The following is a 25576-nucleotide window of genomic DNA, read 5'->3' on the forward strand; positions in this document are numbered from 1 at the left end:
GGTCGCCTTAGGGTTGCCATATATCAAAAATGACATACAGCAACAACAAAATATTACAAAATTGAAAATAAAAATAAAATCCAAAACCTAAAATACTTTTGGTCCAAAGCATTTTGCAAAAGGATGACTCAGTCTGTAATGGTTGAATTTTTAAAATGTTATTTTTGACATTTTATTTCTTTTTCATATTATTTTTAAAATACAATTTAAAAACACTTAAATCTCCTAGGTTAGATGAAGGGAATGCTATGGAAATAGCATATCTTGATTCTAGGGGAGATTTAGGGGGAAAGAGGGAGATGTAGGGAGAAAGTCATAAAAGCTAAAGTGCAGAATGAGCTCAGGCTTACTAGAGACGTTAAGAACAATAAAAAGGCTTTTTTTTTTTTTTGGCTATGTCTGTAGCAAAAGGAAGAAGAAAATAGTAGGGCCACTGTTTGGAGAAGATTGTGAAATGCTAACAGAGGAAAGAGAAAAGGCAGAACTACTCAATACCTTTTTGCCTCAGTCGTCTCACAAAAGGAAAAGAGTGCTCAACCTAAGGAAAATGGAGCAGAGGATACAATAGGGGAAATGCAGCACAGAATAGGTAAAGAGGTAGTACAGGAATACCTGGTTATTCTAAATGAATTCAAGTCTCCAAGTCCAAATGGACTACATCCAAGGGTATTAAAAGAACTGCCAGAAGTAATCTCAGAGCCATTGGCAATAATCTTTGAGAACTTCTGGAGAACAGGAGAAGTCCCAGCAGACTGGATGAAGGCAAATGTTGTCCCCATCTTCAAAAGGGGGGGGGGGGGAGGGGAATTTACCACCTGCTTAGCCTGACATCAATACCAGTAGACCATTAAACAGACCGTCTGCAAGCATTTAGAAAGGAATGGCATAATCACAAAAAGTCAACATGGGTTTCTGAGAAACATGTCATGCCAGACTAATCTGATTTCTATTTTTCATAAAATTACCAGTTTGGCAGATGAAGGGAATGCTGTGGATATAGCATATCTTGATTTCAGTAAGACCTTTTATAAAGTCCCTCATGATATATTTGCAAATAAGCTAGTAAAATATGGGCTAAACAATGCAACTGTTAAATGGATTTGTAATTGGTTGACCGACCGAACTCAAAGAGTGCTCAACAATGGCTCTGTTTCATCCTGGAAAGAAGCGACCAGCAGGGTGCCATAGGGTTGTGTCCTGGGCCCAGGGCTATTCAACATTTTTATCAATGGTTTGGATGAAGGAATAGAGAGTCTGCTTATCAAATTTGCAGATGATACCAAATTAGGAGTAGCTAACACCCAAGAAGAAAGGATCAAAATTCTAAATGACCTTAATAGATTAGAAAGCTGGGCCAAAACTAACAAAATGAATTTCAACAGGGAGAAATGGAAGGTACTACACTTAGAAGGAAAAAAATGAAATGCACAGATATAGGATAGGGGACACATGGCTTGATAACAGTACAAGTAGAAAGAATCTAGGAGTCCTAGTAGACCACAAGTTGAACATGAGTCAACAGTGTGATGCAGAAGCTAGTATATTTTTAGGCTGCATGAACAGAAGTATAGTGTCTAGATCAAGGGAAGAAATAGTGCCATTCTATTCTGCTTTGGTCAAGCCTCACCTGGAATTACACCCAGTTTGGGCACTACAATTCAAGCTGGAATGTTTCCAGAGGAGGGTAACCAAAATGGTGAAGGGCCTGAAAAACATGCCTTATGAGGAGTGATTGAGGGAGCTGGGTATGTTTAGCCTGGGAAAGAGATGGTTAAGAGGTGATATGATAGTCCTGTTTAAATTTGTGAAGGGATATCATACTGAATATGAAGCAATTTTTTTTCCTGGAAGCTCCAGAGAATAGGACCCAGAGCAATGAGTTCAAACTACAAGAAAAACAGATTTCTTAAACATTAAGAACTTACTGACAGTAAGAACAGTTCGACAGTGTGTTCAGAGTGCAGTGGAGTCTACTTCTTTGGAGGTTTTTAAACAGAGGCTGGATGGCCATCTGTTGGGGGTCCCTTGATTCTGCATGGCAGGGGATTTGACTGGATGGTCCGTGAGGTCTCTTCCAACTCTATGATTCTAGGATTCTAAAGGAAACATTTCAAAAGTAGCAGGTAAATTCTACTCATTAAAAATGTAAAAAGTAAATATTTCACCAATTACTATGTTTTGGTTTTTTTGGTAAATACCATCTTCCTGCCTCATTAGTTCCAAAAGTAATTCATTACAGGAAATATGGGGATGAAGCATAAAGGCAAAATAAACCAGCTTCTAGAAGCTTTAAAGGCAGAGCATTTATATGATGAATGCCTCCAAAGTGGGTGGAAAGAGAAATGAAACCATGCTTCAGAGCCAAAAACTGGAACAAAAAGAAGCTGGAATACTCCCGCTTAGCTCAGAAAATGTGCATCTCTGTGTCTGCATATAAACAGCCAGTGCGGGGGCTATGGGAAAGCAAAAAGGTGAAAGTGTGACAACTCCAATGGCTGTAATTACATTATACACAAACCAGACAGTCCAACGGGGGGCATGGGGTGAAGGGGAGTAAGGCGGCATGTATAGGGGCCTCTGTAATTTTGCTTTGCTGATTATCACTTGCACACCGATGCCTTGCACAGGTGGAGCATCGCATGTGCTATTGTGTGGCCAATTAAAAGGGCGACTATGCAATGGGATGACATCTGATGGACGTGGGAGGAACTTGGAGGTCACAGGTGGTGTGTTTATGCAATGGTGTGCATGCATGGTGGGAAGGTAACAAAAAAAATTACTCAGCAACATGGCTTGATGCCGTGCCGTGTGGTCAGCCTGTGGATATTTGGCCTACCTTGGGAGCTGGCTGTGGAAACAGAGGGGTTTGGGCCCGCTTTCAGAAAAAGCAGGTTCAAGCCACTTTTTCCTGCCTGTTTGCTCTGGCTCATTGTTACACATAACATATTAATTCTCAGTTCTGTATCATCTGTAACATCTGTTCTCATGATCCATTGCTCTGACATTTGAATTTCAGTTTCCTCAAGCTAAGAATTAAAGTGGCTAGTGACACTGTGGGATGCAGTGGGCTTTCTGCAGCACTCAACAGCCTCTTTTTTAACATCCACAAAAATACTTTAAGGAGTACAACAAAGATTGAGAAAAATCACCCTTTCAATTAGCTCTGAGCATATGCTCAGAGAGATGTTGGAATTCAAGTCAGGTGCATAGTGTTTACCAGCCTTCTTCAATCTGATCACAGATGATGTGAACTAAAACGCCTCTGGATCAGGTTGTAGTCCAACACATCTGGGGAACATCAGGCTTTTGTACTCTATGTTTTTCCCCCAAATTCATATATTACATGTTTAATATCAGGCAAAAAAGTTTCAAGTTCAGGTACTATTTACATCAGGAAACTGGACATGGCAACTAACAAAGTGATGGAAACAATGCATTAAGAACATCTTGCATGACCTCAATTATATATTAAAACTACCTTGTATAGTTTTGGACAACCTGTCTGGGCTTTTCTTCTCCCCTCTTCTCTCACACATAACTGTCCTTTAGGCTCATACCCTTTCCTCTCTTATCACAGCAGACAGACAGTCAAAGCCTTTTAAAGAGGATTCAGTCTTCTATTATCAGAGTAGATCTTGCATTACTAGGTTCCAACAGCTACAAGAATGCAAAAGGAGCTGAAGGATCAAACAAGGAAACATGTGAACTCAATGCCTGCTCCTAATCTATGATGAAGAAGAGGGCATTTACCATGGGTTGGATCCATAAAAAACATATGTAGCTCTATGAACATATACACAAATCCCAGGAATTGGGATGGGCCCAGGTGTCATTCCCATGACCAGAACTTGTCAAGGACTCCACACACACCACTGCTTCTGCATGCCACTAGAATTCAGTGGGAGAAGTACTTTGTAACTACTCTGTTGGCTTAAAAGCAGGAAGTGTGGGTCCTGTTTGAAAAGGAGAGCCACACTTTCTGGAGGCATTTATGGGCATAATTCTCCTTCTAAAAGGGTTCTGCACTCCACATGCACCTTGTTTTGAGCAAACAGTGGAACTGAAAAGTACACTGACTTTTGGCAGGGGTCTCTGATCCTGTAAGAATGAGTATGGGTATGCCTGAGATCTACAGGCTATGCACTGCCCACCCTTCTCTCTCTCAGTCAATACGCTGATCATATAAATAGTAATGTAACATACAAAGCTAGAACCAGAGTGGTGTAGTGGTTTGAGCATTGGACTACAACCCTGGAGACCAGGGTTCAAATCCTCACTTGGCTATGGAAACCCACTTGGTGACATGTTCTGCTCATGAGGAAAGTGAACCCCCTCTGAAGAAATCTTGCTCTGAAAACCCTGTGATAGGTTTGCTGTAGGGTCACCATAAATCAGAAACAGATGAAGGAAAACAACAACATACAGAGCAACAACGTTAAAGAAAATAACCTTTAAGGGTGGAAAAAAGATTATAGCTTATAGTTCTTGATATGTTTAACTCCTCTTTACAACTTATTTTCTACAGTGCAAAATCTGCATGAATTAGATACTACTTGACTTCATGGCCCTCTGATTCACCTCTGACACCAAAACCTTTATTTTGATCTTTAGCCCCACAAATCCATTCAGTTCTCTTTAGAGAAGTTGAATAATCATTAGAGATTATCCAAGAATAAGCTAAACTGAACTCCTGGGTGGTACCCTTATATAATATATGCTGATACATTATCTACTCCCACCCTTACTCTTAGTCACTTTTGAGAAATAAACTTGGTTAATGATTCCTGTTCTTAACTATACTGCTGTACCAACCCAACAGTTTTTTCTTGTCTCTTTTGTATTCATCGGGGTTAATGAAAACAGAATTTTTAAAAAACTGAAATCAGATTTCTGGAAACAATGAATGCAAAAAGAGCCAAGACATCATAATAAGATATCATAATAAATAATAATTATACAACTTATAATTAAGTTATATGAATATCTCAACATCTGTTGATGGAAATGGGAGATAATTTAATTGGTCCTATTCTGCAGGTGCTGTACATGAACCTTCATTCTCTCTCTTACTGGGTCTTGCCTCTCTCTAAGTGCAAAGATAGATAAAGTCAATTAAATGTGAATTTGAGGAGATGCAGTAGCTCTGAATAAGAAGAAAGAGGCTATACATAAAAGTAAGTGGTCCCATTTTTTACAAATTGAAACTTAATTTGAAACAAAGTCAGAATAATGGAATAGTTTACATCTGCTTTTTAATGAAACCTATTATATCTTGTCATGTCTTTATATTTGTTAAACAAGAGCATACTTGTATTGAAAGATTGATTACACAGAAACTTCCTTACCAGTGATTTAAACTGTATTTTAAATAATTAAAACCGAATCTTTTAGACAAGCGATTTATACCTCAATTTAAATCAAAGCAACCCTGCTACCACTATTGCTGAACAGATGTGATCCACTCTGCTTGGAGATTCCACTTAGTACAAAAAAGAAGTAACAACATCCAATAGCCTTTTTCCAACTCAATAACATTATTCACTTGCTCAAAGTTTGCTCAGCAATGGGCTACATATTTTTTTCTTTTGTAAGATCAAATCTCTTTTTGATCCTCTAAACCCAGGGGTTTGCAAACCTATGCCCTCTAGATGTATTGAACTAAATCTCCCATACACTCCACCAGCTCAGCCAATTGTCAAGGATATCAAAATCATAGTGTAACACTTTCCCATTCCTGCTCTAATTGCTTGAATCTTAAGGAGTTTACCGCACAGCCAATTTCCCACTGGGATAGATGCAAGTTGTAATCGTAACAGATGTATCTTATCAGACAGCCTTGTGGCCAGGCAATAGGTAGCCCATATCCAATCCAGGCCTTTCCTACAGCTTTTCAAAAACGGGATTTGGAATTAGGTGGAAAGCGGTAGAATCTATCAAATCTAATGATTAGATACATAGTATTTGTAGAGGGAAAAACATGTTCCCCCCTGAAAACCTTTTAAAAAATGAAAGAGGATATGGGTGAGGTAGACGAGGATCCAAAACACTGCTGATGACATCTTAAGATGGGCACTTCTAAACTTTTAGAACAATATGTGTGAGGAATAATGCTTTACTTCAATATGTATTTTAAATGAAAGAGTGTTCTTGTAAAAGAGTATTCAAATGTCCCAATGTATTTGTGAACAACAGCAATGCTTATGCATATCCCACTGAAGCACACCAGAACATGTCAACTGATTTGACAGTCCTCTGTAAAGATGGTCAAATCTGTTGATTCCTTAAAACCTTCCTTTTCCAGCTTCCAGTCTATTCTGGAGAAGCTGTACACACACACATACACACACACGGGGGAAATGGTGTGTTCTTGTGCACTTTTTAAAAATGTATGAAATGATTTTGTACACTTTTCAAATACATGCACATTGAATGCATTTTTCCTCTAACAGAATGTAGGGCAATCCAGGAAATGAATGGTCTTCCAAACACCAAAGAGAATCACTTATCATTCTGCGTTGAGCCTGGGAGGTTCAGAATTGGGTAAGTATTGTGTGGGGAAGACTGAAAGATGCCTAATTCTAAGTAACAAGAAATGAGTCAATAGTAAGTTAGGTGTGCCCCTTGTCTAAATCCAACAAACATTAATGTGTCCAAGAACAGCAGATTAATTTCTATTAGAATTCAACATGCTCACTTTTCTCCTGCATGAAAGAAAAACCATTCAGATTATTTTTCTAAACAATCCTTAGTCTTAGTTAATCAGTCCAAATAAGTGTACACATATGCAGGCAACACAAATATCTGCTTCCCAGAAACAAATCTCTGCAAGTTTAATGGGGACCTTGCTCCTAAGCAAACATGCTGGAGTCTTATCATTCTGAAGACTTGGTCACTCCAGTATGTAGCCCACAAAGTAAAGTTAGAGACCTATGGTTCTACAAAAGCAACTTAGGGCCACAGGAAGGTGCAAAGATTCTCCTCAAAGATCTTCAGCAAAACCTCCTCAACAAAGAGCAGGAAATTCAATCTCAGATTTTTCCTCCTGATCTCCCACAGCTAATCTAGTTCATCTGGATCCATACTGCAATGGGAGGAAATACCCTGTACTGGTGGCTGACAACCTTGGTCTTCTAAATATCTGGGGTGTCACTTCCTGGGACCCCTGAGCATTCACCTTGGATGGGTCCTCTGGCAGTTAAAATCCAAGACATTTAAGGACCAAAGGTTGAGCATCGGGGCACAATGAAAAATGACAAGACAGTTTGTAGGTAACTGAAATCCAGTAAACTTCTTAAAAAAAACAACACTAAATACCCAAAGGGTTCAGAGATTTTCCTGGATAAGAAATGGTACCCAATGAGTTGCAAGAAACTCAAGTGCCATTTCCAACCCAGTGCAAATCCAGTGTTCTGAGACATCTTAGTGCTGCAGAGTATCAATCCTACCACCACTCAGTTCCAGATGACTTCAGCATATCATCATATTCATTTGCCATAAAAGTAACTTTCCAAGTTAGGTCCAGGTATGTCTACAGAAGTGGCACCTTGCCTCACATCTGCAGTGGGAGAGGCAGATTCCAGATGTCCAGTACAGAAGGAGAAACAAATCCATTTCTTCACGCGGAAGGGTTGTTCAAACCTCAGCAAAAACAAACATGCAGATAAAAGCATGAGACCAAGGAAGACTCACCCATTTATTCTGTACAGTTAAAAAAAAAAAAAGGGGGGGGGATAATCATACTTACTGTGTGGCAAAACAAAAGAAGCAAAAGAAAACTAAGGCCCCATACAGCCTGCCAAAATAAAACTGCTTCGGGCCACTTTGGAGGTATGCTGTTTAAGTGATGCATGCGTCCTAAGAGTTTGGAAGCTGCGCCAAAGCTGTGCTCCAGTTCTTAGGACTAGATCATGGCTTTGGTGTGGCTTCTGGACTCTTAGGACGCATGCAACATTTAAACAGCATACCTCCAAAGTGACCCAAAGCAGCTTTATTTTGGCCTGTCTGTATGGGGCCTAAGTTGTAAAAAAAAAATGAACCCATGGCTCAGTAAAAAGGTACTAGTAATGGGGGCTTTATCTATAATGCATAAATAATGCAGTTTGACACTATTTTAAATGCCATCGCTCAATGACATGGAATTCTTGGATCTGTAGTTTTGTGAGATTGTTAGCTTTTTCTATCAAAGAGTTTTGGCACCACAAGCTACAAATCCAAGGATTCCATAGGATGGAACCATGACAGTTAAAGCAGTGTCATACTGCATTAATTCTACACTGTGGTGGCAGCCATAAACATATATTTTAGGACTTTTACAACATACAAGACTAATGGCACCCAGCAAGTTGTATCACTTAAAACTAGATGCTATTTCATCAACCTTCAGCTATATTCTGCCGTTTACAAACTTCTTCCATCATGCCAAGGCACAAACAGCAACAACACAAGAAATGAGCAAGAGCAGTGTAAGAGCAAGGTGGAGCTGACTGAGAAACTTGCAAGACAAATTCCTATTAAATGGTGACCAAATGGTCTTTCAATTATAGCTTGCTCTACTACCTCCTTCTTTCAATTATCATTTCTTGTAAGATGTTAAAACCAGCAGTAGACCCACTATTCTAAATTGCATTTGTTCCTCTATAACATTGTTGCAAAGCAGGAACACTAGTTTCAAAAAATTCAGTTCTAAAGGAGTTACATTATTTCACACTATATAAAAATCAATCAGGTATCCAAGATTCAAGAGCAAGAACATTAAATGCTCACACTAGGAAGGCAACATGGTTGAGTCATGGCTGGTTCCATTAAAAAAAATATACACCATGCACCGCACGATTCTCAATGCAAATTCAGCCATAATACATTCAATAGCAATCGTGAGAATGTCTACTCATAAGTAAGTTCTCCTATTATTTACTACAAGAGTGGTCTCTTCCAACTCTACGATTCTATGATTCTAAGTTGGCAGTTTAATTCCCACCATGTTTAGGGAATTTAAAAGTATTTAATTTTCTCTAAACCTAACCATAATATTTAAAGAACACATTTATTTTTTTTATAAACAGTTATCCTCCTATGTTACTGTTCTACCTAACGATATATCCCTTTATTAAACAATTGCGCAGTATGGCCAGCAAAGTAATGCCAAGTACGACTTACCACAAAACAACAACACATACAAAGTTTCCACCGAGGACCTAGGACATAAAACGTGGTGCCCCAGCTAAGCTAGTAAGTACACCACCACTTCGTCACGCTACACGATGTTACGCCACAGTCGCAGGCAAACACACCACTACAAATATGTCAACTTATGCCCAAAGTGCATCAAGAATCCTGACAGTGAACACACCAGCTGAGATCCAGAGCTCTGGGCGGCTCCAATGACACATGGAGCAAGTCTCATGTGGGAGGGGCCCTAATTCTCTGCTATGGAATGGGGATTCCCCATCGTAAACAGGGATTTCCTCTGCACGTGCCCAGGAATTCCCTGACTCACTGAAGAGAACAGGGTAGCTATTTATAAAGGGCCACTTGCATTTGTACAAGAAACACTGAATGGGCACATGAGGGCTTTTTGCCCCCTGATGCTTTCGCCACAGCAACCGGTTCCCCAAACCAGTGAGTTTAAAATATTCCAATAAGTTTAATATATACATAGCTCAACAAGCATATATTAGGGGAAAACACACCATAATTTCAGAACGGCTTCCCAATCTCAAATCATATTTGTCTGAAATGTGCCATTTTTATAGAACGCACAGCAATTCATATAGGGAGGACAAGTTAAACATCCCATACTAAATATCCAAATAGGCCTCCCAAAGTTCATATTTCACATACACACATAGACACACACAGACAGACCAAACACACACACACACACACCATGCTGAAAATTAAAATGTCACTTTCGGAGCAAAAATCTGAGCCATATTTACTCAGAAGGAACTCTCAGTGAATGCAAACCTATTTAGGATTTGCAGCGGTTCGGGACTGCAGCCTTCATAAATGGCACAAGTTATTTTCAACGTCGCAGGAGTGCTTAGGTTTTAAACCCAGATCAGTGCACATAAAACTAATCGAGGCTCTACAACAACATGCCAACCCAATGTTAATGAAAAGACAACAACAACAACCCTGTTATGAGCCTTTTTAAGAACATTACCCACAAAATATTACAATCTGGAAAGGAGCACTTCCTAGCATTCCTCTCTTTTACTTCCTATGCCAGGACAAGAAAAGCAGTATTCAATAAGGGCTGCACACTTTTCCGTACGTATGATTCATAACAAGCCATTAATTACCTTTAGAACTCTTTGCTTCCTCTTCTGAGGCCTTTTGTTTTCAGTTAGCACCTAGAGAAAGACAGCAAATGACAGGGTTAAATCTTTATGAATAAAGCAAGTGTACATTCCCGTTCCCTTTCCCCTTTGACAATCTTAAAAAGACTTAAAAAAAAAAAGAATAACACAATCATGGGAAAAGGCTGGGAGGGGAGGGGGAAGAGTTTCTGGGCAAAACTTTAAAAAAATGGAACTGAGGAGACTTTTAGAGGGCGACAAACAAAAACAGGAGGAAAGAGGATTAACAAGGGAAGGGGGGGAAAACCAGAAGGGGGGAAAACACACCACTCAAAGTCGGGTTTTAATAAGGCTCGGCATTCTTCACAGCAAAAGCCACAAGGTAGCCATCTTGCTTCCTTCTGCAGGAGAAGCCTCCACAGTGTAGCACTCCTTCACGCTGCTTTTGGGGTATTATTGTCATGGTGTTTGGGGAAAGGAGGAGCAGCAAGAGCAAGAGGAAGAGCACCAAACGGGAGCAGTCCCACCACCATCACCAGCAGCAGCAGCAGCAGCAGCACAGCAAGCCTTGCTTGCCAAGACTAGGGACGTGCTGGGCATGCCTCTCCAATATTATTAATACACAGACACACACACAACAAAAAAAAAAGGCTCCAAAAATAAGAGGCTCAGCCAATGGCAGGGCGAGGCCAGGCGCTTGCAAAGCCCTCTTTCCCTCCTCCTCCTCCTATGAGCCCTTGCCCAAACAAAGGGGCTCCTCTGGGGGGCTTTTAAAGGGGAATAAAAGAGGGGTGCAAGGGTTGACATGGAGCCCCCCCAAAAGTGGGGACCTTCCTCCTTTCCAAGAAGGAAGGGAAGAGGGAAAAAAGCTGCAAGCAGTAAAGAAGCAGCTTTTCTGGTCTCTTGTCATTGTTGTTGGGTGCCTTCAGGTCGTTTCCCACTTACATATGGCAAAACTATACTGGGGTTTTCTTGGCAAGTTTCTTCAGAGGGTTGTGTGTGTGTGTCTGTTTGCCATGGGCATCCTCTGAGGCTGAGAGAGAGTGGCTTGCCCAAAGGAAATAGTGGAAGTGAAATGTAACACTTGTCACCTATTTTAATTAGCCCACTGTTAATAAAAATAAAATGGAAAGGAAGTAGTAGTAGTAGTAGTGGAAGTGGCTTTTTCTTTCCCCCTTGGATGGCCATCCGCTGAGGCCAAAAGAGTGTGACTTGCCCCAGGGAGTAAAATGTAATACTCGTCACCTATTTTTATTAGACCCACTGTTAATAAAAATAAAATGGGAAACAATAAGAAATCAAGGAGGTGGCTACCCCCCCCCCTTTGAATGGCCGTCCTGTGAGGCTGAGACAGTGTGACTTGTCCCAGGGAAATGGAGGGACTAAAATGTAACACTTGTCATCCTTCTAAATCAGCCCCGCTGTTAATAAAAATAAAATGGAAAAAAAGAAGAAATAGTGAAAGTGGCTTCCACCCCTTGAATGGCCATCTTCTGAGGCTTGAGACTGAGAGAATGTGACTAACCCTAGGGAAATAGTGGGAGTAAAATGTAACACTTGTCACCTATTTTAAATAGCCCTACTGTTAATAAAAATAAAATGGGAAAAAAGAAGAATTAGTGGAAGTGGCTTTTCCCCCCTTGAATGGCCATCCTGTGAGGCTGAGAGTGTGTGACCCCCCTTTGAATGCCTGGAATTATTTCAAGTAGGTTGAGCTATTTTTCTCTTTCTGCAGCATTTATCTACCTCATGCAGGCATTGTCAGTATGAAATATCTACCCTACCACACTAACCCACTGAGCTGCAGGTTTTCTGCTCATTTCTATTGGTGTTCTTGTTGATATATAAGGATTGTCAGCTTGTGAGTGTGGATATTTATTTAAACAAGGTCACTACCCAGTGAGTTTCCAGAGCACAAGCTGGGACTCAAACCTGGGCCTCTCCAGAGTCGGAGTCCAGCACTCAAACCACTTGGGTCCCTGTTTTAAGCCTGAGAGAGAGCTGGAGGAGAAGGGATTTGGCCCCCTTGGCGCAAAGGTAGAGGCCCTCCCTCACAGAAACACCACATACATACACAAAGCCCACACAGCACACAAGGGTGCACTCCTTCCTCCCACAAAAAGGCAGGCTCCCTCCCACACACACACACGGAAGGTGTTGTGCATTTTGACTTTATAAGGCAAAGGCTGCATATTAATGTGGGGTTTAAAAAAAAAAAGGAGGAGGGTTATGTGGGGACACTGTCTGGGGAGGGGAATGCCTGGGCAACCACCCCACGCCTCACGTAGCGCGCGTGGCGGCCCTGCCTCGGGGCTAATTAATGGCTAATGATAAGGGGAAGGGAGGGGGGAGATGGAGGAGAGCTCAGACTCCCCTTCACATTCCCCGCCTCTTGACACAGAGAGGAGGAAACTGACTCTTAGCTCACTCAACAAGTGACACAGTTCCTCTTTTAATGTTTATACAGTCTTTGGCTGGCTGGTTGGTCAGGATAAGGCATGGTTTCAAGGGAAGAGGGCTGCACTTGTGTGTGTTGTGGACCTTCAAGTCCTCGACGACTTGTTCCCCTGACTCAGAAAACTCAGAGCAGGTCCTCAAGGCTGAACTTCAGTTTCATATTCAAAGACATAGCCTTGTTAGTCTGTAGAATCAGTCTGTAGAGAGATGCAGTGTTTGTCACCAAAATGCGGGAAAACTGCCACTGCAGTGCCAGAGGTGCCTTTTTTCCAGTGTAAAAAGGAACAGCTTTCTGCTGTTTCTTTTTGCACCAGGAACATGTCAGAGTGGAGCTGTGGCGTGTGGTGGCCATGGCTCCAATCCGGGGTACCAGGCAGCTAGAAGCTGCTGCTTCAGAGAGGTCTGTTTCGCCCCTAAGTCTACTTCCTCTCCAAATGCATCTGAGAAAGTAGACTCAAGTCTACGCAAACTCATGTTCCCCCAAGTGGAGATAGCCATCTGATAATTAAAGCAGGTTGGGTGTGTGTGTGTGTGTGTGCGTGAGCCTTCAAGTCATTTCCAACTTAAGGCAACCCTAACGTGACCCTGTCATGGGGTTTCTACAAGATTTGTTCAGAGGGTTTTGCCATTGCCTTTGTTCAGAGGGTTTTGCCCTGAGGCTGAGAGTGTGTGATTTGCCCAAGGTCACCCAGTGGATTTCATGGCCAAGCAGGAAATTGAACCCTGTCTCCAGTTGTAGTCCGGCACTCAGACCACTACACCACACTGGCTCTCTCGAGGGAAGATAGCTTTCAGATATCTTGTTCAAACATATGTACACACGCAAGCAAACAGTTCTTATATATAAAGAATAACACCAATGCAGGAATAAGATCAGAGCAGAAAAACTGCAGCTTGGTGGGGTTGTGGTAGAACAGATATTTTATACTGACAGTGTTTATATGGGCAAATAAATTCAGCAGAGAGAAACAGCTCAACCCACTTCAAATGATTCCAGGTGTTCATGGAAAAAGGCCACTTCCACTATTTCCCTTCAGTTTTCTCCTGTGAACATGATTAGTTAGATAGCTCAGGCTGTAAACCAAGAGGTGTGCTCCAGATATATTTATTAAAGCTCCCTCAAGATAGATTGACTAGTTTAAGTTTGACTATGTATTTCAATTTCAAAGTATTCATATACCTTGGATCAAATATTGATCAGAATGGTGACTGCAAATCATTAAATTATAAGACTAGGATTCGGAAGGGCAGCTATGAAAGAATTGAATAAATATATATCTGAATACCAATGTGAGGATAGGCCAAGCCATCATATTCCCCATCATGATGCACGGATGTCAGAACTGGACAGTTAAGAAATCTGATGGAAAGAAAATCAACTCATTTGAGATGTGATGTTGGAGAAGAGGGCTTTGGATACTGTGGAAGGCCAAAAAGACAAACAAATGGTTTCTAGAACAGATCAAGCCCAAACTGTCCCTCAAAGGCATGATGATCAAATTGAGGCTTTCATACTTTGGCCATGTTATGAGAAGGCGTGACTCAGTGGAAAAGACAGTAATACTAGGAAAGGTACAGGGCAGCAGAAAAAGAAAGAGACCACACGTCAGATGGTTAAACTCAATCAGAGAGGCCACGGGACTGAGTCTGCAGGGTCTGAGCAGAGCAGTTGAGAATAGGGGGTCTTGGAGATGTCTCATCCACAGGGTCACCATGAGTCAAGGTCGACTCAAGGTCAACTTAATAACAACAACAAGGTAGATAAGAACAATGGAGGACAACTGATCTACTTGTCTGTACGTCTACAGTAGACTACCTGGTTAGCACTCTTGTGTGCCTTCAAGTCTCTTCCAACTTTATGGCAACCCTAAGGCAAAGTTTTCACAGAATATTCCTTGGCAAGATTTGTTCAGAGTGGGTTTGCCTTTACCTTCCTTTGAGGCTGAGAAAGAATGACTTGCTCAAGGTAACCCAGTAGGTTTCCAGGGCTGAAACAGGGATTCAAACCCTGGTCCAGTGTTCAAATCACTGCACTATGATGAATCAGTCAGCACTCTATGACACTCCACCCCAGTTTCCTATAATACAGCGCACTCGCGTCATATGTGGACTCAAGGTCATGCAGGTAGCAAGCCCCCATAGAATGAAAGGGGGGAGCATGCAGGACTTGAGATCCTACATTTTTTGTTTTACGTGGGGGGAGGGGTTCAGAAGGGGCAGAGTGTATATGTGAATTCTGTGTAAGATACACAGGAATTCTAAACAGATAAATTGATACAAAAGGGTTCCCTAAAGTCAAAAAAGTTAAAAATCAGCAAGGAAAACCATGTTGCTTGCTGGTATGGTGCCTGAACTATCAATCTATTAATTCGTAATCCAAAAAACTAAATCCCTAGCAGACCTCACCTGTGCAATGCTCTCAAGCTGCTCTCAATATCTACAGCACTACAAAATTCCCACCATCCCCCAGAAATCCATGATGGGAGCTGTAATCCAGTATGTCAGGATATTACCTGGTTTTTGGAAGACTGACCTACACTATGGATGATGATAACATTGTCTTAATATGCACAGTTGTATGAATAACACCTAGACAATACATGCAAAGCATGCTAAACAGTTGGAAGTACTGTGCAAAAATATTACCATAATCATCCCTGCTTCACTCTAGAATCCTTGCTGCTTTATGAATTCAAATCTTTTAGCTAAAGCATACACATTACTTGGCTTATAGGAAATATGTATTTATCAGACTTATTTATTTCTTTTTTAAAAAAAAATTCACTGGAAATCTTAGAACCTGATTTCAACTAAACTCCACTGACAGGCATATTTCTCTAAGCTTCTCATTTGCAGATAAATGAAGGATGCTGCACTGCAAGGGATAGTACATAAAATTGCCTAAATTTGTCATTTGCTAATCTGGCCTTTCAAATAAATCCACATGTTTACTAGCACACAAACTTTTTTGCCCACTACTTTTTACACACTTATCAATGAATAATATTAACGAACCTACTTTTTTAATTTATAAAAGCTTTCTGTCCCACTTATAGATTGTAAGCCCAAGGGCAGGGAACCGTCTAACTAAAGAGATTGCATGTACAGCGCTGTGTAAATTTACAGCGCTTCATAAATAAAGGTTAATAATAATAATAATAATAATAATAATAAATAACCTATGTTCTATTGAAAGATGATAAATTAAGATTTGCAATTCCATACCAATGCTATTTGTAACTTACACCTAACAAAACACCACAAAATACTTTGGAACCTTTTAGAGTTTAATCAGCTATATACTAAAAATGTGATAAATACACATGAAACCATCATAGAATGAGTACCATACATCTTGCTTTATGGTTGGGAAATAGCTTTATTGAACCAATATTCTTAGATGCTTGGGGAGATAGTAGATTTACTTAAAACTTCTCAAACATAGGCAAAATATTCTTCTCAAACGAGCACCTCACTGGTTACAAATTTTGGTTTAGTCCAACTAAACACTAGAAAGAAATTTCTCTTCCTAACAGATCTATTCTAAGAGACAGTGGAACAGACTACCTTAGAATGTGAGGGACTCTTCTTCATTTAAACATCTATCAGGGGTGCTTTAGATGTGAATTCCTACATTGGCAGCAGCCTGGATTAGATTACCCTTGGGGTTCTTTCCAGCTCCACAGTTCTATATTTCTATGATTAGTCCAGACAGAAATCTTCATACTGTTTTAAATTCCTTAGGAAAAACTGATGAATCTGACTTTACCATATGCAAAGGCATATACACAATATCTCACAAGGAGACCGGTTACTCAACAACTGCACTAACACTATGGCTAAACACTGATGAAAAGGGTGATTTCCTACATATCTAATGCATGTTTTAAAAGAAATAATTGTAATCTACACAATATTACAGTCACCCCTCCTTTTTCACGGGGGATCTGTTCCAGACTCAAGCACCATTGGCTTGAATATAGGCAGGGGTGTGCCATGTGGGTACCCCCTATCATTCTCCCTCGATTCATCCCTCAAGCATAAGCAAGGGACACAAGTCCGAAGACCGGAAGAACGGATGGAGGACTGTAATTCTATGTAACATTATCATAATATCTTTGCCTAGTCATAGCTGTTGTTGATGTTTTGGACCTTCAATCATTTCCGACTTATGGCAACCCTAAGGCAAACCTATCACTATCATGGGGTTTTCTTGGCAAGTTTCTTCAGAGGGGGGTTGCCATAGCCATCCTCTGAGGCTGAGACAGTATGACATGCCCAAGGTCACCCAGTGGATTTCCATGGCCCAGTCAGGATTTCAACTCTGGTCTCCAGAGTCATAGTCCAACACTCAAACCACTACACTAAGGAATGATATTCAAAGGGATATGTATATGGAGCCTTCTGTATATGGACCACACTGGTCTTGCTTCTGGGAGAAAAGAACTAACAAGTGATGGAAAGCAGACTATTTCTCAGGGTGCACTCACAGTAGCATTTTTGTAGTGAGGAGATTCGATGGTGTGATTCCAAATTGAAGTTGCCACTACATTTGTTCTGATCAAATTATCTCCAGTACAATTTAACCCTGTCAACATTCACACTACCATAAGTATCAATTTAAAATGGAGCTTCCATATTGTATGTGTTCAATCGTTTGTGGAGTTTTTAAAAACTGTCAAATTATGCACATCTGTGTCATTATGCTTCCACTGTCATAATTGGTGATGTGACTCTGCATCCGCAATAATATGGCACTTTGACAACAAAGAGGGGGAGGCCCACAGGTGGGTGGGCAAGACCCCAGGTGAGGTGGGATGTTCTACCCCTCTGCACATAACGCCTCCCCTGTCAGCCTCAGAGGATGGCAATGGCAAACCCCTCTGAAGAATCCTTCCCAAGAAACCTCTGTGACAGGTTTGCCTTGGGGGAGTCACACTGTCTCAGCCTCAGAGGATGGTGATAGCAAGCCCCTCTGAAGAATCCTTGCCAAGAAACCCCCATGGAAGCCACAGAAACTGTGAAATTTAAACCAAAAATTAAAACAACAACAAAAACCACCAACCCACAAGCCACATTATGTTCCCAAAAGATCTTCCTCCCCAACTTTGGTGACGTCTGGGCATCAGGCATCGGTGCGGATAAGGGGTCTAATTCACCAGCAGAAGAGGAAAACAGCTGCATGGTGGTTTAAAGAGACCACTTGACAGCACAGGAAATTTGAATCCACTGAATTTAAAGAGCCGGTATCTTCATCTACCAACTACGAGTACCAAGAGGGGTAAAACAATGGCAATTTGCTACCAAGCTAAGACCTGTGGGAGGGAATGAGTATGTTCTGCCCCTCTGCCTACCCTCTGCCCCTCCCTTCTGGGTGCCCCAAATGGGATTGGCAGTACGTTCCCATTGGTGGCTCCCTAAAAAAAAATTGGTGCTTTTGAAAAGATGTAGAAAATTCCTCAGTTTCAAAAGCACCGGATTAAGGGGGATTTGCATCACACACACACCAAAATTTGGGTCCGAAAAAACTGGCACAAGTATGAACAATCCCCTTTTAAACCAGTTTTCAAACCGGTTTATAACATAGTGCAAATGCGCTCTCAGTATGACCTTGTAGCTATTACATATGGAGCTACTTGAACTGTTTAAAAAGCCACTTCATAAACTATGCTTTTCTGAACTATAAAGCATTTTCATGTATATCAAATACATGTAGCAACTGCTCAAGTACATTTTGGGGGTGGGGGTGGGAACAGGAATAATGAAGGCACAAAAAAAGCCCAAGGTTAACACACACAATTATAAATTGTTGTGGGTTGCATGGGACTTTTAGTCCTTTTCTATCCAAAGCTAGGGCTTTGTAGCAAAATCAGATAATTGATACAGCCCAATCATATGCATGTTTACTCAGATATTGGTCCCACTTTCTTCAGTGATGTTTATCAAGGAAGCATCCATGCAACTGCAGCCTTACCATAAAACCCTATGAACATTTTAACCAAAAAAATGTCACAGTGTAAACAGTGGTACTTGTGAGAAAATATGTATAAAATTAAATCTCTTGAGTCTGATATATCACAGCTGTTAAATTAAAAGCTCAGAGTTTTCAGCTGCTGTTCTTTCACAGCTAAAAATTCTAGTTATGCATTTATGTACAGACTCAATTAAAAATAAATTTGGGGGGGACATAAAGTACACTAGGGAAAAAAACCACTTTCTGAAATTATTGTACACATATAACCAAGCAGCCAATTGAGTACAGGTTGGAAAACCTTGGGGTTTTGGCACACAGTTCACTTTGAGAATAAAGTATCATCTGAGGTCTCCTGACTATGTATACTGTAATGCAGAGCTGGCCAAATGTTTGTACTACAAACCAGATCTTTAGTTTCTCCCTTTTTCCATATAGAAGCAGGTGCGTATCTTTGAAGAATATTTTGCGAACAGACATTTTACTCTATTGTATACATTTTACTCTATTGTATAAGAAGCTTCTCTGTTTGCACTAAGAAGAAGAATCACTTTCTTAGAATAAAAAAGTGCTTGCTGCCAATACAAATGGGAAGAAACAGGGAGATTAATAAACTCAGAGCATTATATCCTATACACAAAATGCACACCATTTCCCCCCTATATAAGTCCCCAGGAAAATGAAACTGACAGCAAAAAAGAAGTTAAAGAATGGGGAGTAGCTCATTAAAAAGGCAGAGAGAAAGCTTAAAGAAAAGGGTGAAGAAGCAAAGCCACTATACAATGAGGAGGTCAGGAGAAATCAAAGAGAAGCATGTTTAGCCTGGAAAAAAAAGACTGACAGAAAAACTAGCATTTATCCTTTTCTTTAACTGGTCTCTGCTGAAATCTTTTCTATTCTTTTTTTTTTTTTATCTCCTTGCATTAATCGTTTCCTGATTCAACAACTCTTGCCATTCTTTTCTGGTGACCTTTGCAGATGTCTGTTCACTAAATAGTTAAAAAATAAACAGATAAACATTATATTCTAGCTACAATGATCCTAAGAAGTATGAGCTAGTTTATGTACCGAATCGTTAATTGAGGTTTGATCTTTGGATTAATAATAGTATTACTTTGCTGTTTAACATTTCTCTTTTGGTTAATGTCTAGAGGATTCCTTCTTTTCCACATGAAGTCTTTTGTTGGGATTACTCCCATTTCAGCATTCATATGACAAGAAAGAATCTCCAGAATTTGGAAATAAGAAGTTACAATGTAGTTTCCCTTATCAATTATTATGGGTGTGTGTGTGTGTGTGCGGCAATAGGAATAATGGCACAAAAAAGTCACAAAATAACAAGTGTAAATGAGATTACTTTACTGGTTCAATGAACAATATTTTCTAGTTACTTTTAAAGGGCACTTTCAATTAATTTAACAGGTATTTTTCAAGTTTTCTGCATTTCTCTTATGAGTCCTAAGGTTTTGGGGGTATTTTTAAGTAACAGAAATAAAAAGGAATACACAATGCAAAAGGCAACTTTTCTTAAATTTTCTTAACACTGTAGTGGGACTAAATTACTTTAGAATCAACAGCAGCAGTAGGAACAATTATTTTTAAATAACCTTCTAAGCTCTGTCAATATCAATAATGCCTGAAAAAAGGAAATTAACTGAAGTTGGTGAAGTGTTTCTGAGCACGTGTTCCCTTTCAGCTTCAGAATTTTTGGGGGTCCACTCTGAGAATGACAGAGACAGCCTCATTCACACAGGCGCTGCTCTGTCTGAAGCACCAATCTAACCAAGCATTACTGGAGAGTGGGACAGGCAAGGCCTACAAGCTGGCATCACCACCACCACCACCACTATCATCTCTTCCTCCTCCTGCCTTTTTCCCAGTTTGAAACTCAAGGCAGCTTATGACAATTAAAACAAACATATGTTAAACACTCACAGCAAGCAAAAGTTAAAAAGCAATCAATCTTTCCAAAATTTAAAAAAAAACAGTTGAAAACATAAGCCATTTTTTTATTTTAAAAGGACAGCAACAACAAATAAAAACCCAGCACATTTTACAATGTCCATTCAATCCATTCTCAAAGGACTTCCGGAATAGAAAGGCCATCACCTGTCTGTGGAAAGATAATAAGGAAAGTGCCAGTCTAGTATTTTTTCTGGGAAAGGAGTTCTTGAGTCTGGGAGCAGCACACAACCACCTTCCCCTGACCCAATGCAAGTGGGAAACAGGCTGCCCATCCTCCTTTCCCAAGACTTGGAATGTGCAGAGATCCAAGAAAGCTCTAGCCCATCTCTAATTGCAACCCATAGTCTGTATCTCTCCCCTAACCAGTTTCACTTGAAAGTGTTTATTTTTCCCTCCCCACCCCCACCCCACATAAAGGTTATCTCCCTAATCAATGCTACTACTGCCAATCAGGACAAGTCAGATAAGGCTTGGCCTAACCTGGCCAGTAAATCAAAACACAGCCCCTTTACAAGAGCCAGCAGCAACACAACTTGGCCAAAATATGCTGTTGCTAATTAATAAGCAAGAATGATTGATAAAATGTAGAAAGAAGACAAACTGGATTTTTTCTTTAAAATACTGTACAGCTATATAATGCAGTCAATTCTGCTATGATTCCAGGCACAGTAACATTACTAGTAGCTACAATTAATTTGCCTCCCAGTTTCAGACCCCTTGACCTTTCACTTTACAACTCTATTGAAGAAATGTTGCTGCCTTGATTTATATGGAGGAAAGACAATGCAGGATCAGCAATGGTGAAATATAAATAAATGAGTAGGGGATGACTAGGACCCCCACCCCTGACCTAGTCCAGCATGCCTCCTCCAGCATCAAGTCATTTTTCTCTCTGACACAGAGGATGAAATAGTGGTCCCCTCCTATTCCATGTATTGAAGCCAACTACAGAGATAGTATAGCTGAATCTTTCTTCAACACTGTAAATGAAACAGTATCTTCTTTTGCACTCAAGGGCAACAATACTGCTTAGGGCAGTCTGCATAGTCCATTGGTCTGTCCTCCAACATTTTACTTTCATCCCTCCTTACAGATGCCAGCATCTGTTGTCTGAGGCAACTACCCCATCCTGCCCAAATAGTAGAGCCAGCCCTGCCCATCAGTTGTTCTCCTTTACCACACTCTCTTATTTCTGCTATAACCATCCTCTGCCATTCTTGATCCCTTGCTCTACCTCATTCCATCCTATCGGGTTTCTTTAAGCCAGCAGCTATATCGATTTTCTCTGAGAAATTGTAATGAAGCCTCAATATTTTAGCTTCTTTACTTGCTTTTGAAGATAATCTAATGCTGCTGGGTACAATGTGTAGCTAATGTACATCAAAATGTATAGGAACAAACACTATATAACAGGGACACACTGTGCACTATAACATCTTTGAACCTTGTCTTATCTTTATTGAATTGCATTATGCATAAATCACTAGGCAACAATTATTGTATTTTGAAATTTGTGCAAAGTACATTTTCAGAATGTAATAAGTGATAAATAAAATACTGTTTCTAGGTCAAGTTCAAAAGCCTTGTCTGACACTGCAGGGTGCCACTGGTTTACTATAACATTGCTCCCCCCCCCCTCCATTTGACTAAAAATTGCCTTTACTATTGAATGAAGGGAGGTTCAGTGATGCAGTTACTCTATTTTCATTGTGTTGAAAACCAGTGGAGTCTTATCAACTGTTACTTGACAAGATTTTATTTGTTTAACGATTCACTGCACCAGATCAAACCAAGAATATTGTTTACAGAGTAGAGGAAACATTCTGAGAAACTGACATACAATTCAAGACTACTATTCAAAAGAAGCTTACTTTACTTTCTGGCACCTCAACACTCAACACAGTTTTGCAATGCTCAGTTCTATTGATCCAGTGGAAAAGGAAGTTGGATGTTAGTAAACAAGCTTGCAGACAATATGGACAAAGTTCTCAAAGATGTAAGACCCACTGCAGGTGCTCTTTACCCCAATAACATCTCTGCCCCTTAAATTTGGCATAACAAAACATGATGATTGGCATATCAGACCACAGAAGCAAAACATCCAGCTACACTACAGCAAGAAACAACCTATAATCTTTTCTCAAATCACCACAACCTCAACTAACTGCTTTCCAGCTAGAGATTTAAAAAGCATTACAGCTCTTAAACTCTCCAGTCACTATGCTGGTTGGGGGATTCTGGGCATTTTAATTAAAAAAGTAACCTTTTCAAGCTCTGAGTTGTTATTTTGTTCCATTCTCTCTACCCAGACCCAAGTGGTAGCATGCTGGCTAATAGTCTGGCCTGAAACCACATTTTAAAGGTTGTTTTTTTTCAAAGTTAAAATTTAAAAGAACCACAAGATGCATAAAATCAACACAGCAAGAAATACCCAGAACACAACATAGTCCAAATGCCACACAGATTAATTACAGTATTTAACATTTAGAGAGTAGATCTTTCTACAAATTGTGTGAAACAGTTTGGTGATGCTGTCTGCTATTATAATTTGGATAATTTATAACAGGGGCTCATGCTACATAGAATAAATTATGTGGATGGTCCTTTTCCCCCCATGTACTTATACAGTCAGCTTTTCTATGAGGGCCAAAGACCAGAGTCTCTTTGTCCAAGTAAAAAGATACAGATTCACTGTATCTTTCCAATGGCATGCTATTTGTAATCTTGCCTCTAGGCAGAAATGAAATCTCTAGAGACTCACCACCAGCTGCAGACCCCTCTGCAACCAAAGAGAAGCTAGCACCTCTTCTCTGATATCAGTATTTCCCCTGCTATGGCACCTGGAAAATGTCATGCAGAGGCACAGATCAATGGAGGAATGTAGGTTTTGTATGCAAAAGATCCCAGTTTCAATCTCTGGAACTTACAGGGGGAAATTCTATCTGAAATGCCAGATAGCTGCTTCAGAATGAATCTGCAATATTGGTCTAGGTAGACAAAGTGAGGAGGAGTGCTAGGCATTGCACTTCAATAATGTGTGCAGAGCCAATGACCCCACCTCTGGGCTCAATGGACCAGTGGTCTGACATGGTATACAGCAGATTCCTCTGTTCCTAAAAGAATGAGACATCACTTTTAAAAAAAACAAAAAACTTTATATAGTAGTGTTACTATAGCCTTTGTTATATGTTTGTAGTTTTTGCTAGTGCTATATTTGAATTGATACTGAATTTTTGACAACTAGATGATTGTATGGGGCTAGGTTAAGAGCCAGTATGGTGTTAGACTACAACTGTGGAGATCAGGGTTTGATTCCTGGCTTGGCCATAAAACCCACTGGGTGATCTTGGGCAAGTCCCATGCTCTCAGCCTCAGAGGAAGGCAATGACAAACCTCCTCTGAACAAATCTTGCCAAGAAAACCCCAGGTCAACAGATCTTTAATACATATAAACAAACAATACGTCTAAGACTGTGAGTATTGGAAAATATCAGTGCTCTAGCAATGTAACTTTTCCACTCCTAAGAGAAATTCATACTAAGGCAGCAAGAGGAAAAAACATTCCTCGGTTCCCCAGAATGAACAGTAGAGAAAAGGAAAGGAGAATGCTGATACCTTATAGTTTCCTTAAGCTCCAGGGTTCTTGATCCATTTGATATTTGAAATCTGCTAGATTTCGAATATCAGATTGATCAAGAGCCAAAATGTACAGTATGTATATTAAAGTTGAGGTAGGTGAGTAGAAAAGCAATCTTGAAATTGCTAGTGATAAATTATATTTTTGAATACACTTTGTGTTATACCTGATTTTTTGCTTGAAACAAATCCAACAAGTGTGATTAGTAGAAAACAGAAGAGAATGTAAAGCACCTTCTGAAAAAAAATTTGAAATGTTCTTGGTATTATTTTAGGAAAAGATGCTAGAAGTAGCAAATATATTACCTAGATTTTTGAAGGCCCCCACAGAGTCACAGAATTGCGTAGTTGGATGGTACTCCAAAGTCCATCTGTTTCAGTTCCCTGTGTTTAGATACCTGCAGCTTCGGGAAGACAGTGAGCAGCAAGAGAAGGAACACCTGCTTTCTTTCTCAACTGCGGAGCAGCAGCTATTTCAGCAGGTTGCTTGAACAGTTTCCATCTAGTTGGTTAATTATAAACAATGAACTTGTTTTTTCCCTCTTCTCCCTCTCCATCCCTTTCTTTGTGTGCCTTGTCTTACTCAGATTGTCTGATCTGTCCTGCTGATGACTCTCTTTTTTGGTTAAAGGGAAGGTTTCTGGATGAAATGGATAATTGTAGATCCATTTCAATCTGATTTTAGGCCTGTTTATGGAACACAGACAGCTTTGGTCACCTTGGTGGATGACCAAAGCAGAGAACCGAGCAGGGGAAGCATATCTCTGTTGTTCTGCTGGACTTCTCAGCAGGTTTAGATATCATCAAACACGGTATTCTTCTGGACCACCTCACTGGGATGGGACTTGGAGGCACTTATTTGCAGTGACTCTGTTCTTTCCTGGAGAAGGTGGTGCTGTGCAAACTCCTGTTAAAGCCCTGGTCTTTCAGGGTTCTGTTTTGTCCCCCATGCTGCTTAAAATATACATGAAGCCACTAAGAAAGGTCATCTGGAGTTTTGGGGTGTGATGCCATCAACATGCAGATGACACCCAACTCTATTACTCTTTCCACCCCAATCCAAGAAGGCCTGTTCTAGTCCTAAACCAGTGTCTGTCATGAGTAATGGGCTGGATGAGGGCAAACAAACTGAAACTTCATCTAGACAAGACAGAGATGCTCTTGGTCAACCAGAAAACAGATCAGGGAATAAAAATACAGCCTGTGTTAGCAGGTGTTTTACTCAGCTTGAAGACACAGGTTCACA

At 40.3% G+C, this 25576-nt stretch overlaps 1 protein-coding gene across 1 annotated transcript in view; it reads right to left on the reverse strand.

Annotated features, from left to right (window-relative positions):
• TET1 (tet methylcytosine dioxygenase 1) overlaps nucleotides 1-25576 on the reverse strand; it is a 115240-nt gene that overhangs the window by 62988 nt on the left and 26676 nt on the right. Inside the window, exon 3 of the mRNA XM_089510486.1 lies at nucleotides 10305-10355. Coding sequence (XP_089366612.1) covers nucleotides 10305-10355 — 51 coding nt within the window. The remainder of the gene's footprint in view (nucleotides 1-10304; nucleotides 10356-25576) is intronic.

This window comes from Sceloporus occidentalis, unplaced genomic scaffold (genome assembly GCF_023333645.1).
Source record: "Sceloporus occidentalis isolate IW3139 unplaced genomic scaffold, rSceOcc1.0.p SCAF_2, whole genome shotgun sequence".
Taxonomy (NCBI): Eukaryota; Metazoa; Chordata; class Lepidosauria; order Squamata; family Phrynosomatidae; genus Sceloporus; species Sceloporus occidentalis.